This window comes from Ursus maritimus, unplaced genomic scaffold (genome assembly GCF_017311325.1).
Source record: "Ursus maritimus isolate PB19 unplaced genomic scaffold, ASM1731132v1 scaffold_33, whole genome shotgun sequence".
NCBI lineage: Eukaryota > Metazoa > Chordata > Mammalia > Carnivora > Ursidae > Ursus > Ursus maritimus.
In genome coordinates, this window is record NW_024425897.1 from 24,399,330 (window position 1) to 24,416,332 (window position 17,003).

A 17,003-nucleotide genomic window follows, 5' to 3' on the forward strand; every position below is an offset into this window, starting at 1 on the left:
TTCAGCTTGTTTTCCCCAGCAGGCTGCCAGTTGTTCCAACGCCCATCTTTTTGCTGTCAAGGTGAACTATGTTTTTATCGTGAACCAAACTTCTGGTCAGCGCTGGCCCTGGCATTTGATGGTGGCCACAGGCTCTTGCCAGCTTCCCTCCCTTCCCTCCAGGTCACCGAGGGTGAGCCCAGCGTGATGTGGCTCTCGGGGCTGCACATTCCAGAATCCTACCTCACGGCCCTGGTGCAGGCCACCTGTCGGAGGAACAACTGGCCGCTGGACCGCTCCACCTTGTTCACACAAGTGACCAAGTTCCAAGATGCAGATGAAGTGAACGAGCGGGCAGGACAAGGTACGGTCAGCCCGCTGGGGAATCTCCTCCCCGAGCCATCCCCGATTCAGAGCAACAAGCATAGTGCGGGCCGAAACGGGCCCGGCCACATTTGAAAGTGAGGCTGCTGCGGACACTGGCGCTGTGTGTGCACTCTCCGCGTCTTGACCTCTCTGAGGGTGACCACATGCGCTGCTCTTCCAGTTTCAGTGTTGAGATCTGGGGTTGATGTCAGGAGGGACCTGCACCATGTTCACCCTGCCCGTTTGTGGGAAGTGGGCTTCTCGGTCAGAATTAGGTCTTTTGAAGAGCTGGGTCACCCAAGGGATTCCTTGGAAACCCTGAGGCGCCAGGGGCGTGGGCGCCAGAAGGCAGGTCAGGTGAGGTTGGACCCATTACATTATAATGTCAGGTCCCTTCGACTCTGGTGGCTGACCCTGCACACTCTGGCTGGAAGCCACCATTTCCCAGGGCTGGGCCCCGGAGTCCAAGGACATTTAACCGTGAGCAACACAAGCCCTCTTGAGCAAGCTTAGTGGAGTGTGGAGATGCAGGGGTGCTCACCATCCCCGTAGCACAAGGCCAGCGCGGTCTCAGAGGAACTGGCAGGTGTCAGGGCCACCGCGCGCGCTGGGTGAATGTCCTCTGCTGCTGTGCATGTCTGCCATGTCCTGCTCCCCAGATGCCATTTTCTCTGCTGGGCTTGGACTTCCTGCCCCCACTCCCTCTAGCTCAGGGGGGACTTGGGGTTGTGGTGGTACCAACTGACCAGTGCTGCTGTCTTTATCACCGGGGGGCTCCCGCGGTCTAGGGCTGTGTGCCTTGAAGCAGATTGCTGGGGAAGGTGACCACCCCTCATCCCCTTCACCGAGGCCGTGGGGGAGGCTCATGGGGTCCGCAGAGTGTCCTGTCTGGGCTGTCCCTCCACAAAGGGAAGACAGGACAGCCACCTCTTTTGGGAAAAGGCCTGGGCTGTGTCCGGGAAGGAGAGCGGGTTAGTTATCTTGGTGTGTGCGCCACGGACACCCGGGAGAGCCGCCACCCAGCGGAGCTGCTGGCACCTCCACATACATCCCGCTCTTCCTGCGATCTCCAGGGTGCTTTGTCTCGGGACTGTATCTAGAAGGCGCTGACTGGGATGTAGAAAGAGGATGTCTTATCAAGAGCAAACCCAAGGTGCTGGTGGTTGACCTGCCAATCCTGAAGATCATCCCCATTGAAGCTCATCGCCTCAAACTGCAGGTGGGGGTCACAGCTGGGGCGGTTCAGACGATCTTGCCCTTTAAAACACAGGTGCTTAACCTTTCATGGGTGGGAGAAGCCCTGAGGCAGGGCAAGAGCGTGGAGCCACTTCCTGGGAAGACCCCCGCGTGCACAGGCATGCAAGCAGAGACTCCCGGGGCAGCACAGCTTCACGCTCCGAGCCGTGGTCCAGGCTGACTGCGGGGGAGACGCCTCCCTTCCCATCACGTCCTGTGGGCATTGCCCGACTCATCAGGTCCTTCTATCTGGGGCGGCAGCAGGTGCCTCCAGCCTCGCCCGGCTCGGATCCACTTTTATGGAGCGTGTCCCCGGGAAGCAGCCCCATCTGCGTTCGGCTGCAGAGGGCGGCCCGGCCCGGCTGGCGGGACACGCACTGGGCCGTCAGCACACACACGGAGCGCCCCACGGCCTGGGCTTGAGCTCCACCACCCTCTGGCGGGGCCCCTCACTTGCCTCTCCTTTGCAGAACACCTTCCGGACGCCGGTCTACACCACCTCCATGAGGAGGAATGCCATGGGAGTTGGCCTGGTGTTTGAAGCCGATCTCTTCACCGCAAAGCACATTTCTCACTGGGTGCTGCAGGGGGTGTGCCTCACGCTGAACTCCGACTGACCCTCTGGGCCAAGAAACGCGCACGCCCAGCTCCGTCCATCCGTGGCTGGCAGTGGAAATGTGGGCATCCGGCAACAACGGTCACGGCTGCGGTCAGCTCTCAGGGCCTGGAGCGGCTAGGGGTGGACGGACACGGCTTTTCCTTTCGTGAGAAATCAGCCGATTTACTCTTTCTGTAGAAATTAAGCAACTGGTTTTGTTTTTTGCAACTGTTTCTAAGGATTCTGCGTATTTGGAAAGTAAACACTAGAGACCATTTCAAGGTATGTCGTTTTCCTTCCCTTCTCAGAGGAGATGTGGATTAGGTGGAGGTGCTGGGCTGCTGGGTGGGGTCCGGCAGAGTCCCCTTCCTGGGCTGATGCCACTGCCCCCAGCAGAGATGGCCAAGGTCGTTGGCTGCCACCCCTCCCCCAGAGTCCTCCGGCCTGTTGGGTGAGGGTGAGGACCCTGAGCTGGCGTGTGGTTCCTGCGTGAGCTCCTACCCACACCCTGGCTGGGGCTGTGTGCGGCTGGGTGCGGACTTACGACATCCAGACCTGGCTCCTGGGCATCCCTTCCTTCCATGCACCCTGGGGCCAGACCTGCTGGAGGGTAGGAGGGGTTTTACTCTGCAAGGGAGGGGCGGGGTGGAGCACCAGCAGGGCAGAGGGGCAGGGGCCAGTCAGGGGCACAAGCAGCTTCTGCCAGAGCCTGGAAGCACAGAGCCTTCTCAGGGGCCAGAGCCCTGGGAGAGAACATGGGGTGAGAATGCCGTAGTTATGGGGGGGGGGCAGCTGTTTTTCTCCCTCCTACAGCCTCCCCCCCAGCTCCTCCCTCAGGTGGTTTAATAAAAGACACAAAACAGAAAGAGGCAGGTTTAGAAAATAAAGTTTGTTGGGATCTTGAACATTTTGGATAAAACTAACAAAAAATATGAACACACATTCAGGTTGTGGTGATATGAGAAGTAACATCATCTTATTTAGTTCCCATGATATACATATACAGCTGCTCGGCTATCCGTGCCGCCCTGGGACAGGCTTGTCGGGAGGTTACAGGGTCTCCAGGCGGGAGCGGGGGCTGCTCCTGACGGGCTGCCCTGGAAGCTGGAGCGAGAGGGTCAAGGTCGGTCGGCAGGTATTGCTCCCGCTGTATAATGAGGCGTGTGACTATCTGATCTCATTAACGTCGAGTAGTGATGCAGCCTGTGGCCTGTGCTTTGTCCACGAGCACACGGAGGTTACACGGAGTGGGATTAGAAGCAAGCAATTCGGCACACAGGTGTTTGGCCACAGCGATTAGTAAATACGTATTCTGCAGGGACACGATTGTATTTTGGTGTAAGAGAGCAAGAGGAGAAGAATCATCTGTTGACAGGTCTGAAAAAAATTTGGCATGCATGGGAATTAAGAAAAAAAAAAAAGGCGTGGATGAGTTTTTCCTAGTAGTGATCACAGTGCATCGACAGCCGAGGGTGAAGCTCGCCTGGGGCAGGCTTCACACAGTTCTGTCCGTCCCTGAGTGCTTCCTCGCGACTTTCCCTCCGTTCACCTGGTCGACCGCCAGCGTCTCCACCTCGGGCTGGGCCTGTGGCGGGGCAGCGTGGTGGATGCGGTGGGCCACCCCCACGTGAGCCTTGTGCGGCTTCTCCCGGGCCGGGCTCTGCGGCTCGCTCGGGCCACGGTCGGAGGCGATGGGGGGGATGACCAGAGGCCTCTCCTTGATGAGGTGGACCTCGGCGGACTCCCTGGCCAGCAGGAATGGGGTGGGGTCGGGCATGGCATCCACGGGCTCCCGCAAGAGGAGTTTCCGGCTCTCGGCCCCAAATCTGTAGACCTCTTCAAATTCTGGGTGCAGGGGGGCCGAGAGGCTCTTTTTCATCCGGCGGCGGGGCGTTTCGGGCAGCTTGTCCTTGGGGGGGGCCGGCTTGTAGCTGGCCAGCACGGGGCTCCCAGAGGGGCTGCCGTCCGCGGTCCCGCTGGCGCTCATGAGCTTGCGCTTGGCGGCGTGCAGCTGGGAGGTCAGGTAGGCAATGGTGCTGGCGCGCTGCTCGAGCTCGCTGGACAGCATGTTCAGCTTGTGGCTCTTCACCTTCAGCTCCTCCAGGTACTTCTTCTCCCGCTCCTTGACCGTGTTCTCCAGCACCGCGATCATGGCATTCTTCTGCTCCAGCTCTTTGAGCAGCTCGTTGTTCTCGTTCTCCTGGAGCTTCAGCTGGGCTTCCAGTTCTTCACATCTTCTCTTTAGTTCACTGCTTCTGGAAGACCCACCTCCTAGAAGAACAAGCCGGGGGATGGGATTTAGAACCCCCCCGAGCAGAGGCAGGGAGTCTGGTCTGGGCCGGCCTCCCCTCCCCAGGGCGGGAGGGGGTGCCCGGTGGCTGCGGTGGGGGGGGGGGNNNNCGTGCTCCCGCCTCCATCCCCTCTCTCCTCACCCGGGTGAGGATCGAGCGCTCTCTGAGCACCTTCCAGCTCTCGGTTCCCTGGCTCACTGCATAGAAGAATGCCTCCAAACTTCAGAAATGCTGAAGTCACAACAGGCCATCTCAGGGTATCAGACCTCGGCAAATACTTAGTGAGCAGATCCATCTCTCTGCTTGGGCATTTACTAAGCGCCCGCTCCATTCGAAGCACATTTTGAAAGATAACTGTAGACTTTCTTTGTGTCTAAGCACAAAACTCTGAAGCTGCAGAGGAGACAGGAGGGGAGGCTGCAGCCTTCCCTGCCACATGGGTGCCCCCACTCATCACGTCTCAGAGTGGCGGGTGTCCCTGTGCCTGGACCAGGGCTCCGCCTTGGCCCCCAGCCCACTCTGTGCGCACCTACCCCCAGCCGCTCAGGAACTCCCCCCGGGCTGCCTGGGCCTGTGCCTGCCGGAAGCGGGCGTCTGCGGGCACCTCACATGAGGATGCGGGCCGAGCGGGGCCCCGAATCCAGGGCTACGGACTGATGTTTGTTGGCTCCCGACTCTCCAGGAGCTCCTCTGCCTGCCTGCCCCTGCCTCCCTGAGACTCCAGAGAGCTGCTCTTTGGTGATCATTGTTCCCAGGGACCAGCACCTCCTATTTTGCCAATTTCCATTCTTCTACAAGGAGCTCTGCTCTACCTCCTCCTCCACACACATCCTTTCTAGAAGTTTCAGTCTTTCCCCATAAAAGCTGCACATGCACTGAGCTGCGGCAACTGCTCTTCATCACCTACAGCCAGATTTCCCCAGCTGCCTGAGTGCTCAGTCACTGCATCACTTAAATGACTTTTTAATCTCTATACCCAATGTGGTACTCAAACTTATAACCGCAAGAGCAAGAGTCACACGTTCTGGAACTGAGCCAGCCAGGTGCCCCTCACTGTGTCACTCTTTAAACAGATTCTCAGGTCTCCTCCTTGAGCCTCGAATCAGAACTTCCAGGGGAGGAGGTCCAGGAGCCTGTATCTTCCCCCCACCCCTGTGCCCCTAGATGGAGCAAGTTCTGCATCCACTAACATGAAGCAGTGACTTCCAGTCCTGGGGAGGGGAGATGTGCCCCCCCCCCCCGCCAAGGGCCGGCTGGGAGCTCTCACACTGCCTCCAATTGTCACCTTGAGACCCTGCTGCTGAGGACAGTGGGTGGGTAGCCTCGGAATTTAGGGCTGAGAACCTCGAGGGGCTCTCTAGAGGCCAGGGTAGGAGGGCTCAGGCATGTGAGGTCCGCCCTCCTGTGCGCAGAGAGGGTTCAGGGCAAGAATTAATCTTGAGATTGGCCTGGTCAGGAGGGGGTGGGAAATGAAGATACCCTGATTCCTGGGGTGTGCATGGCAGGGGTGCAGGACACTCTGTTCTCCTGAGTCCCCGAAGGCCCCAATCCTGGCCCAGGGCTGTGGGGGAGGAGGAGCCTAGAGTCCGGTCTCTTCAGTAAGGCCCCTCCTCTGCCACACAGACAAAAGGACACGTGGGCCCCTGAAAGGCATACTCAGGAGACTGTAACCTGAGTGTCACAAATGGAAAAGTCAGTGCTTGGCAGCGCACTGAGACCCACGGAAAGGTCTGTGTCTGTTACCCGGACTTGGACATACTCATGAATAATGACTGCTATAGTGCGGCCTATTCAGGAAAAGGCATCTTAACTCCAGTGTGGATTCTGTACTTTTCAAATCCCCATCGGTTCAGGGGAGCAAGCTAATGGTCACTGGCCACAGGGGCCCCCATTCTAGCTCCTCTGCCCCAGCTGACGTCAGGCTGATATCTTTGGGGGTCCCTGAGGATTCTGGTTGAGGGGAAGCATTTCTGGGACTGCAGTCTAGAGAAAGTCATTCACAATCCTTTGGGGACTATCTACAGTCATTTGCTCACTCAACCATTGTGTCAGGAGTGCCTGCTCTGTGCCAGGTCCTGGGTGAGGCTCGAGGGACAGAGGAGTTGGGACCCTGCTCGTTCTCTTTCTGGTTTAAATTACATTGATTTCTTGATTAGAGAAGGAACACATATCCACTGGAGAAAAATCAGAAAGTCAAGAAAGGCTTCTAACAGACATCCCGAATATACGTGTCCATCAAAAGAAAATAAGACCACTTCTCCCTCCCACTCCACTGACAGCCCCTCATAACACCTCAGAGTCTAAACTTCCTTCCCATCTTTTCTTAGAAAGCTCTGGTCACACAGGCAACTCTTCCTAGCAGATGCATTTTCTGCTAAATGTGTAGCTAGTGAACAAATGGGACCAACATGTGCCACAACCAGAAATAATACCACCATTCCCTTTTGCGGAGGAAGTTCTTACCTGGCTGGTCCGAACTTTTGAGTGTCAGCTCGTATGTTAAATCTAAAAAGGAAACCATATGTATGTTAATTTTTTACATTTACAGTAGGTTTCTAAGCCTTCATCAACTCTGAAAATGCACAACTGATTCCCACGATCAGCCGGCAAGTCCTGCCCAGACAGAGCAGGGTTTGGCAGTCTTAGTGGCAGGCGTGCAAACGGCACAAGCCACCAGCGGCCACTGTCCTTCCTAGTCTTTAGAGAGACCTTCCTTCCCTAAGACACACTCCGGCATCCATAGTTAGCGAGCAGCTTGCTCTGTGTGTTACACTTCGGCAGTCGGTTCCAAAATGCACTGTGAATCCTAACCACTGCATTTTGATCTCCTAAATCCTCAGTATGCCAAAAAATGGCTTTGCAGCTTCATGCTTGGTGCGTGTCGATTAGGCACAGAGGATGAAGGAAGACCCTGAGAGGGACTCCAGCGATGGTGGGCTTAAGCACGTCAGAGAGAAGAGTGAAATCCCTTCTCGCTCCCCGCCTAAGCAAGCCTGGCACGGCTTCTGAACCGGCCGCTGTCTCAAACAGTCCCGACAACAGGTCCTGCTTTGCTCTACGGGCCGGGGCTGAGGGGGGGGGCATGCTGGGGCCCCCGGTACCTGTGCAGTGCTGCTGCAGCCGCCTGATCTCGGCATGCAGCCCCTTGAGGGTGCTGGCGTGCTCCCGCTGAAGGAACAGGAGGTTCTTCTGGGCACTGTGCAACTGGTTCTCCAGGTTTGTGGCTGCCATGCTGACATCCAGATGACCTGCGGGAAACATGGACCCTGGTGGCTGTCTCTGACAATGAGGGTCGCAGGTGGAAGGCTGGAAGAGGGCGCTGCCTGCTGCCCGCCCTCCTTGGCTTTGGGGCAGTTGTGGGCAGCATGAGGCCTGGCTCTGGAGGCAGAAGGGGTACATCAAATGTGGCCTGACTCCAAATCTTAGCTTTTCCACATGCCACAGAGACTTCAACAGACTGTGACCGAAACTGCTAGATTGCCAAAGATTTCCCTGACAAAGTACACACTGACAGCTTCCTCTCGGAAAAACCGGGCATCTGGGCAACGGGGTGAATGTTTCCTCAAAATGATATTGAGAGCTGACCAAAGCAAGGAGTAGGAGGAAGAGGCGGGGAGAATTCCAGAAGGAAGCCCCTGAATTTCACAGAGCTGAGAGGAGCCACGCATCATTCTTTGGGAAAGGGCCCTGTGGTGACTATGGGAATCTGGAGTCTGTCCCCAAACCCTGCCTCCCTGCCCGCAGTGGCTTCAGTCATCAATCATCAGCTGCTCACTCAGGGCCTCAGATTCTCTGCCTTTACTGTAACTCGAGAAATGTGGTAAAGTCAATTGGTCTTTCTGGAAAAGCTACCAAAGAAATTTAAGACGCCTTGCATAGCACTCAAAAATGCAAAGAACAAAATGTGGATTATTTCCTTATAAATTATTCTTGCAAACACAGAAGCTCAGAGTGCATTTTTCCTCATTTGCTATGCCAAAGAGCCCTCCCAGAGGAGACACCACTTCTCAAAGGGGTTCCAGTATGTGGATAGCTCTGCAGATGACCACACACCCAGGTACTGTCACCACACTGGGTGACACCAGTCACTGTGATTTGTAAGACCAGTGCCATATTTATACCCCAGCTCAGGAGCTAAGAAAAGTTCATAACTGGAACTCTAGACATGCATCTTCACTCACACGGAAACACTTCCCAGGATCTCCTCGGGCCACAGGCTTCTCTCCAAAGGAAAGTTAAGGAGGAAATAAGAGTGTGACAGGCAAGCCCAAGAGTGAGGGTAAGGGGAACAGGTACAGAGGAACAAAAGGACATTCTGGGGGGAGAGGGGCACGGCACAGCATCCGGTGGCAGTGTTAGCCGCTTCCCCTCGTCTGGGGTGGGGGTGGGGGTGCCATTTGGCAAAGTGTGTCTGGAGCCTGGGAATATATCACCCCCCTGAATTTGGGATTTCATTTCTAAGAATCAACCGAAGAACAAGATTTACTTTTGTGTGAAAAGAGGTAGCCGTGACAACGGCTGTTACAGAGCAGTTCACAGTCAGAAAAGACCACAAACAGAATCCAACAAGAGGGAACTAGCTAAGCAAATTGCAGTGATGGTTTCTAGGGAATAGAGATGAGATTTCCCAGGCCTCTAACTCGGCTTCAGGCCGGCTACAGCTGAGGCTAGGGTCAAGTCCATCAGACAGAGCTCCACAGGGAGCTGTGAGCCGCCTTTGAGTCTCCAGCCCGAAGGCTGGTCTCTGCTTCAAGTGCAGGTACTCCTGTCCAGGCCCTGGGCCAGGCGGGGAATTCCACCCGGCACCCCAGGGCTCCGGAGAGCCCACGCTGCCTGGCCTGGCCAGCATGTGGCCCGAAAGCAGGATGCTGACCCTAACGCAGGAGCCAGCCACGCCGAGGGGTGCGGCCGGGCTGGCCGGCGTGCTCTTGTGGGAAGGAGTTCCCTCTGGTTTCCTGCTTGAATCTAACTTTACAGGTAGGCCTTGCTCAAAGAAAATGGGAAACACTAAAATTTCAAAACAGTTTTATCTAGCACCAATAGTACGGGATGAGATGTGCCCGTAACCTACTGGAGGGGGCAGAGAGGGGAGTAAAAATAGGACCTCAGTGGCCACCCTGTTCCAATCATAGTGTGATAGATACATTTTATTTGTAAAAAATTTAAATCTGAGCATTCTCACTCTAATTGCCTCAGTGGCTCAGCAGCCTTGAATTGCACTAAATCTGTAATTTACTAGTTCACTGCAGCAAGTACAGAAATAAGAACGGGCCCTTGAAGCTTCCCATTGTCATGGGCAGACAGTCTTGGGAAGAAACACAAGGTGAACAGGAAGACTGTGAGTCTGTAACACGCAGAGCAGGCAAGGGAGCCGTGGTGACTCCATTTGGGGCCCTGACAGTGGGAGGCCAGGCATTTTCAACCCCGTGGCACTTCACTCAACTGGTGCTCTCTCCTTCTCTGCACTCCGTGCTGGTGTAACAGGCCCAAGTGAGGAGACGCTATCCGTGCAGGGCACCCTCCAGGTGTTGGGAGACACAGCAACAGCACAGGCCCACTTAGGCCCGAGGAAATGAGTAACGTCTCCAAATTGTGTCCAAGCTACTATATTCTCTTCCATCAGCTCAAAAGGCTGACAACGTCACTGACTTCCCGACGACAAGGAGTTGCTGTAGCTTAAAAGAAAGTGACACTTTCAATGTCTTATCCTTAGGCTCTTGTGACATGCAGTCATGGTCATGACCTAATCCCTCCGGTGACCTGGCAAGAACGAACCTACAGAAGCCTCTAGTTTAGGCCACGGAGACATAGCTGGGACATGTGGCTAACTTGGAGAAAGAAATGACGGTGGTCCTGAGAGGCTTAATTCAGACTCCCTGAGACGCTCTGGAAGTCCGAGACATGAAGGAGCATTGATGACTCCGCCCTGAAAGGGTCAGCATGATGGATGAAGGTAAAAGTGCAGGGCGTCTACTATCCATGAATAATGCATCCTGCTTGAGTAAAGGCATTCGCCCCGTCTCGACGGTGTGTCAACCAGTAATGGAGCACGGCTTGCACAACACTGCACTTTCTGTGCCAAAAGGGCATATACTACAAATTGTGGGCTCTTTGTATTGTGGCTTTTTGTCTTGAGGCAATCCGATTTTGTTTCTAAGCATCACTGGGAGCTGTCAGCAATTTCACAGTTATTGGCTCGGCCAAAGGCAGCGCGGCCTGGACACTGGCCTCCTCTCCTCTCAGAGATGCTGTCCTCAGCTGCAGATCACAGGCTTCCAAGTGACTGGCATTCCAGGGCCCGGCCACGGCGGCAGCCAGAGGGCAGGACCCCCGCCCATGGTGTGCACGGCTCTGCCAGCGCAACCCCAGCTGAGCAGCGGGCACGGGCATCCTGAAGGGAGACCTGCTGAATAGACCGCCTCGGCCGTGATTTGGAGGTTAAGCCACACATGCATTTCTTCCTGTGGTAAATTCATTAGGCAGTAAATTCCTGTTAATTTTCAATTCACTCTACATGTTGGGAAAATTAATGCTTAACAAGGGCTTACGGTTCCAAATTCTAGAGATCGGTTTTGGAGACCTGGCCAAGACGGCCTCCCGGCACAGGGAGGGATGCTAACACCATCTCCTGGTGATAACTTGCTTTTAATGAAGGTCCTTGGAGAGATGTCAGCCCCGACCTCACTGAGGCTGCTCTGTGGCAGCATGAGGACAAATGGTCTGTCAGTAGCTCGTGTCCAATTCTCATCCTAATTCAAAAGTAATGTTCTTTCCTCTCTTTCAGGGCATTAATGTATGAATGATGACACGATAATTTTATTTATGGGCCATCTTCACTTATACACAAAGTGCTCTCCTATCACTTACGTCATTTGTTCTCGCAATACTCCCCTGAGGAAAAGCAGGAATATCCCACTGACAAGGGAAACCATTAATCAGGGAATGCTGCATCTGAGCCTTGTAGCTTCTCTGGGCCCTAAGGCTCTGTGAGTGAGAATCCTGAAGGCTGGGGTAGGTCTCAATTCCATGCAGAAAATCAGACGCTTTTCCAAACGTCTGCATCACATCTCGAATGCTCTGACCCAGAAAAGTAAATAAGCGGGGTACCTCGTGGTGGCCTCTCAGCACAGGGAGCGTGGTGTGCCTCCGGCCACACCAGCCCCAGACAATGTGACGGCCTGCACTGCGCTGCTCACCGGGGCAGGATCCACGGGCTCTCTGCACTCCAGTTTAGACAGACAATGACTGCAGGGCACTGTTGACCAGCCAGTATGGCAAAAAGGCTCACCAGCAAAGTTGTCAAGGAAGCTGGGTGAAGGCAAGCACTCTGGGCCTAGCTGGAGCCTTTATGAAGCAGCTAAGCTAGCTTGGGCAGAAAGAATAAAGTACACATAGCATCATCGCCTGTGTGTCCTGGTCCTTGGGGTCCAGGCAGGTGCCCAGTCCGAAAGCTAGGGCCACACTCCCTGTCCTCTTCTGGGGCTGACTCAGCAATGAGTCCATGTGGGGTCAAAACGCCGCACCTCAGCCGCTGCCGGGAGCAGCTCTGGTGCTACGATGTGGAGGAACCAAAGCCAGGCTCACTCTCACCCCCTTTTAAATACATACCTTTTTTTCAACATCCCTCCTAAGCACACACACAGATCTTGCCTACATTTTCATCTGCAAACACAGCTCTGACCATGTCGCATCCCTGCAATGCTCTTGGGATCCAGCCCCCATTCCCAAAGGCCTGGCCTGCTCTGCCTGCCTTCCCCAGCCTCACCCCACACCAGTCCCCTCGGGACTCCATCAACACTGTTGTCCTCCCCGACCTCGTCTGCCACACCCCTCCCCCAACACAGGGCCTTTGCACGACTTGTTCCCTCCATCTGGAATTTTCCTGGCAAACTACCTCCCACCCTTTTGCCTAATGAACTTCCATTCTTCCTTCACATCTGAACTCATACATTAGAGGCCGGCTTCAGATAATTTTACAATGTTTTCTAATGTTGCCGAGTGGAGCTCTCCACAAGAATTACATTGCATTAATCAAAAAACACTGATTTGAACATGACCTCATCCCATAATTCCTTGACATACCAGAAGAAATATTTTAAAGTGTGCCTGTACCACATTTCTTAGACTAAAAGCAATGGAATATCTTTGATAGGAAAGGGTCCCACCATTTAAAAATGGGAAACTTCTTTGTTCCTGGGCAATCAAAAGCAGACTTATCTTTTGCTCAACAGAAAGCCTGTGGAACTAGGGTAATAATTTTAGAATCTGAAAAAATAGCACACTAGCACTCTCGTGGTAGCTGTGAATTAGTTATAAGAAGCTATTTTAGATTCTAGTCATGAATAAGTTATAACCCATTCACGTTAGATTCCCTCATGCCACGAGCGATCAGAACAGCTGCAGTCCGTCCCACTGCCCTCTCCACGCCTTTGGCAATGCCTGTGACCCGACAGGAGCTGCCTGGTCCTGAACAGGCCATGGCGTCCCAGTGTTCTGTGACAAGGACCTCTGTGGCCTTCTCCTGCGGACTCCATGTTCCGCTCTCCTACAGGTCCTAGAGTAAGCATTGCCATGGAGAAAATAGAGGTTGGCCAAGGGCAAAGGCAAATCCTCAATGGGAGAGGATTTCTAGCACGGAGGTGGTTTTCTAGGGAGATTCCTGGACTCAAGAAGTTGAGAGTGGAGGAAACCTTCAAAATCAGCCAGCTATTCCAACCCCTCTTTATTTCAAGATAAGAAACTGAGGCCCAAAGAAGATTTGCTGAACTCAGTGGGATAAACGAGACCAGAACGGACAAGTTCTTGAGGAGGCAGACTGTGTATGGGATTAAATCTGAACCCCATCTTGTCACCTAAATCACCACAATATCTGATAGGGTTGTTTCAAGAGCAAAATGCCATCCCATACAGTGTCTAGGTACAGTAAGCACTGTTAGCTACAGCTAAATGTGAGCTATAAACGTTACAAACATTATTTTCATGTAAATACTGGCCCACAGTTATGCAAACATACCAAACTGTTTACTGAGTCCTACCTTCCAGTATTTCCAGAACATCATCTAAGTATGGAAATAGAGCTAGCAAAGAAATTCTAGTTAACTCCAAAGACAGAAACATAAAAGGAGGGGCGCCTGGGTAGCGTAGTCCTTAAGCCTCTGCCTTCGGCTCAGGGCGTGATCCCGGCGTTCTGGGATCGAGCCCCACATCAGGCTCCTCCCCTGGGAGCCTGCTTCTTCCTCTCCCACTCCCCCTGCTTGTGTTCCCTCTCTCGCTGGCTGTCTCTCTGTCAAATAAATAAATAAAATCTTAAAAAAAAAAAAGAAAAAGAAAGAAAGAAACATAAAAGGAAACAGGAGCATTTTCTGCTGGCCTCTATCTTCCACTTGCACTGGAGAGAAGCATTCGGGCAGAGAATAAAGAGGCAGAGCAAGGCACCCTCAGGGACAGTAAAGCCTACTTCTTACTTAGAAACAATCTGAAGTGCTCTACAAGAAGCTAAAAAAGGTCCAAGGCTAATTAGGCCATCGACTCTCAATCCAAAATACCGGCTTTTAGGAAAGAAAACTTACCGTCTCTGAAAATGAATACTGACATTATTCTGAATTCACAATAGTCCTGGATAAAAAACTGTTTTAAGCTGTAGGACCTATTTCTACTTGCACGTGTATTTAAGAAATTCAACTAGTAAGTTATTTAAGAATCCCCAAGAATTAGGGCACCAAGAAAAAGGACATCAGTTCCAGGGAGCAGAAGCATTCAACAAAACCACTCCAGAAATATTTTGGTAAAGAGAATGAACACCATGACAAAGTGGATGCAAAATGGGGCTCGGTTAGTTGGGCGTCCAACTCTTGGTTTCTGCTCAGGTCATGACTTTGGGGTCATGAGACTGACTGAGCCCTACACTGGGCTCTGTGCTTGGTGTGGAGTCCGCTTGGGATTCTCTCTCCCTCTCCCCCTTCCTCCACTTATGCTCTCTTTCTTTCTCTCTAAATAAAATCTTTTTTAAAAAACCCCAAAACAAAGTGGAAGCAAAAAAAGGTTGAAAACAAAAGGTGCAATTGTTTTTGAAAGAGACAGAAAATCTTTATTAATCATTCTTAGGGAATTAGGTTTTTTAAAGGATTTATCTATTTATTTTAGAGAGAGAGAGAAAGCACAAGCATGAGGGGCAGAGATGATAGAGATGATGGAGAGTCTCTGGGTCGGTAGGCAGCACATCTTTTTTAAATGATTATGTCCCTAAAAGCTAAAAGAGGAAAACAAAAGCAAGCAAAGGGGGGAAAAAAGAAAGAAAAGCATCTTCTTCTTCTTCTTCTTTTTTTTTTTTTGCAAGATAACCATCTCACAAAGTAATCTGAATGCCGATAAAAGGTTAGCATGGTACATGCAACCTCTGCGATTATTACAAATGATCATGGAGATGCGTATTTACCAATAAGGAAATATTCTACGATTGGTTAAGTCAAATTTGCAGCAACATGGACGGGACTGGAGGAGATTATGCTAAGTGAAATAAGTCAAGCAGAGAAAGACAATTATCATATGGTTTCCCTCATTTATGGAACATAAGAAATAGCAGGGAGATGGGTAGGAGAAGGAAGGGAAGAATGAAGGGGGGGTAAACAGAAGGGGGAATGAACCACGAGACACTATGGACTCTGAGAAACAAACTGAGGGCTTCAGAGGGGAGGGGGGATGGGGGACTGGGATAGGCCGGTGATGGGTAGTAAGGAGGGCACGTATTGCATGGAGCACTGGGTGTTATATGCAAACAATGAATCATGGAACACTAAATCAAAAACTAATGATGTACTGTGTGGTGACTAAAATAACATAATACAAAATATAAAATATATATATTAAAAGCTGTATATTGGTATGCCTGGCTGGGTCAGTCAGTTAAGTGTCTGCCTTTGGCTCAGGTCATGATCCCAGGCTCCTGAGATTGAGTCCTGCATCCGGCTCTTTGCTCGGTGGGGAGCCTGCTTCTCCCTCTGCCTGCCTCTCTTTCTTCGACAAATAAAAATTTAAAAAATTAAAGCTGTATATTTAATGTCATATTTTTGCCTATGTAAGCAGAGACAACATCTAGAAGGATATACAACAAAGTGTTAAAAGCATTTATCTCTAGATGGCGGATTGTGGATGATTTTTACTTTTTAAAAATTCTATTTTGATACTCCCTAAAGCTGCTTTAATGATGAACATATATTATAGTCAGGAAAACAATTAAAAAGTGATTTCTCTTAAGAAAGATAATCCCTAACTATCCACTAGCAAAGCAGTATCACATGTTTTAATTATTTTGTTCCAGGGTAGTCTTGGATTGCTAGAATTGTGACTAGTTTACCAGAACCAAGAATAATGAATGGGAAGGCCATTTTTACAAAAGCAACAATTCGGTGTCCCCAAGACATGCAGACAATGATCACGAGGAGCTCTTGAGTACCTCCCTGCTCCCATGCATTATGCATTCCTATAATTCTCTGACATTATTCATCATAAAATACAAGGCCCGTCCACAATTCTTTAGACACTGACAGCCATTTCCTCCTGAAAGCATGTACAGCCTAACATTAAAGTTGTAATAGATGTGATTAGAGAGATGGCAATTAGACACGGGAATGTGATATGTGGCTGTCTGGGAAGTCTGCAGTCACTAGGGGCCTCCATGATGGATTTATTAACCAAGTTTCTCTGCAGTCTGATTATCTCATGCTTTAAGAGTTTCTGTTTGGCTTCTATTTAAAAACCACGTCAGGTATCTATACACTGGTAGGGGCTCAGCCCCTCCACTTGAAAACATCTCAGGAAGAAGCAAGTCTGTGTTTCAGATTGTCTGAGAGTGTCTCTAAGAGGGCAGTGTAGGCCAAGGGGGGCAGATGCATGAGCTCCATGGTCTGAAATCACATGGTAGCTTCTGGGAGTGCCCTGGGTCTCCCAGAACATTGGGCCACTTAATTGCCAGAATGCCCACACCCTGTGGCAGGCACACCAGCATCCCCATCTCCTGGCTGGGGAGGTGGGGTCGGTGTGCAGACATATGCCAGTAGAGACTCAGCTCAGCACTTTCTACTTCAAAGAGAAAAGTCTTAAAGAGAAGTAGCCTCTAGGGGTGGCTCCTCTTGGGCCTTCCTGCTCTATGTCCTCCTCCTGTCCTTCTGCACAGCATCCAGGATGACTGCCCTCTGGGGACCACCCCAGTAGCCTCATTTCAGAAGCTAGAGATGAAAACATTCACAACTCAATAGCAATGCCACTTGCAAACTTCTAATAAGCTTGTCATTTACCAAGATGGTTCTGAGCCAACAATTTAGGGACATATAAATCTCCCAACTGACCACACACACGGTTCTACCTAGTGATATTTTCCTTTAAATGGAAGGGAAATAAGCAGGTCATATCTGATTAGTGTTTCCATTTCTACACTGTGATTATTGCAGATTTTAATTGTCTACTGGTTGATAACCTAAAAGATGTAGTGACCCAAATGCAGAACTGCCTTTTCACAATAATGAAACAGGAGATTC

The 17,003-nt window shown here is 51.7% G+C and overlaps 2 protein-coding genes across 4 annotated transcripts in view; one reads left to right on the forward strand and one right to left on the reverse strand.

The window, feature by feature from the left end:
- Positions 1 to 2,454, forward strand: part of DNAH10 (dynein axonemal heavy chain 10) — a 132,636-nt gene extending 130,182 nt beyond the window's left edge. For both annotated transcript variants that reach the window (XM_040620022.1, XM_040620023.1), the window contains 3 exons: positions 163 to 343; positions 1,419 to 1,564; positions 2,052 to 2,454. In XM_040620022.1, coding sequence (XP_040475956.1) covers positions 163 to 343; positions 1,419 to 1,564; positions 2,052 to 2,198 — 474 coding nt within the window. In that variant the 3' untranslated portion in view covers positions 2,199 to 2,454. The remainder of the gene's footprint in view (positions 1 to 162; positions 344 to 1,418; positions 1,565 to 2,051) is intronic.
- A 595-nt stretch (positions 2,455 to 3,049) lies between these two features.
- The window catches only part of CCDC92 (coiled-coil domain containing 92), a 30,485-nt gene continuing 16,531 nt past the window's right edge, over positions 3,050 to 17,003 (reverse strand). Inside the window, exons 2-4 of one of the 2 annotated variants that reach the window (XM_040620024.1) lie at positions 7,572 to 7,718; positions 6,934 to 6,975; positions 3,050 to 4,450 (exon numbers count right to left, since the gene is read on the reverse strand). In XM_040620024.1, the coding sequence (XP_040475958.1) occupies positions 3,675 to 4,450; positions 6,934 to 6,975; positions 7,572 to 7,701 (948 nt within the window). In that variant the 5' untranslated portion in view covers positions 7,702 to 7,718 and the 3' untranslated portion in view covers positions 3,050 to 3,674. Of the gene's footprint in view, positions 4,451 to 6,933; positions 6,976 to 7,571; positions 7,969 to 17,003 lie in introns of those variants that run through there. The other variant, XM_008688796.2, reaches the window with a different exon arrangement.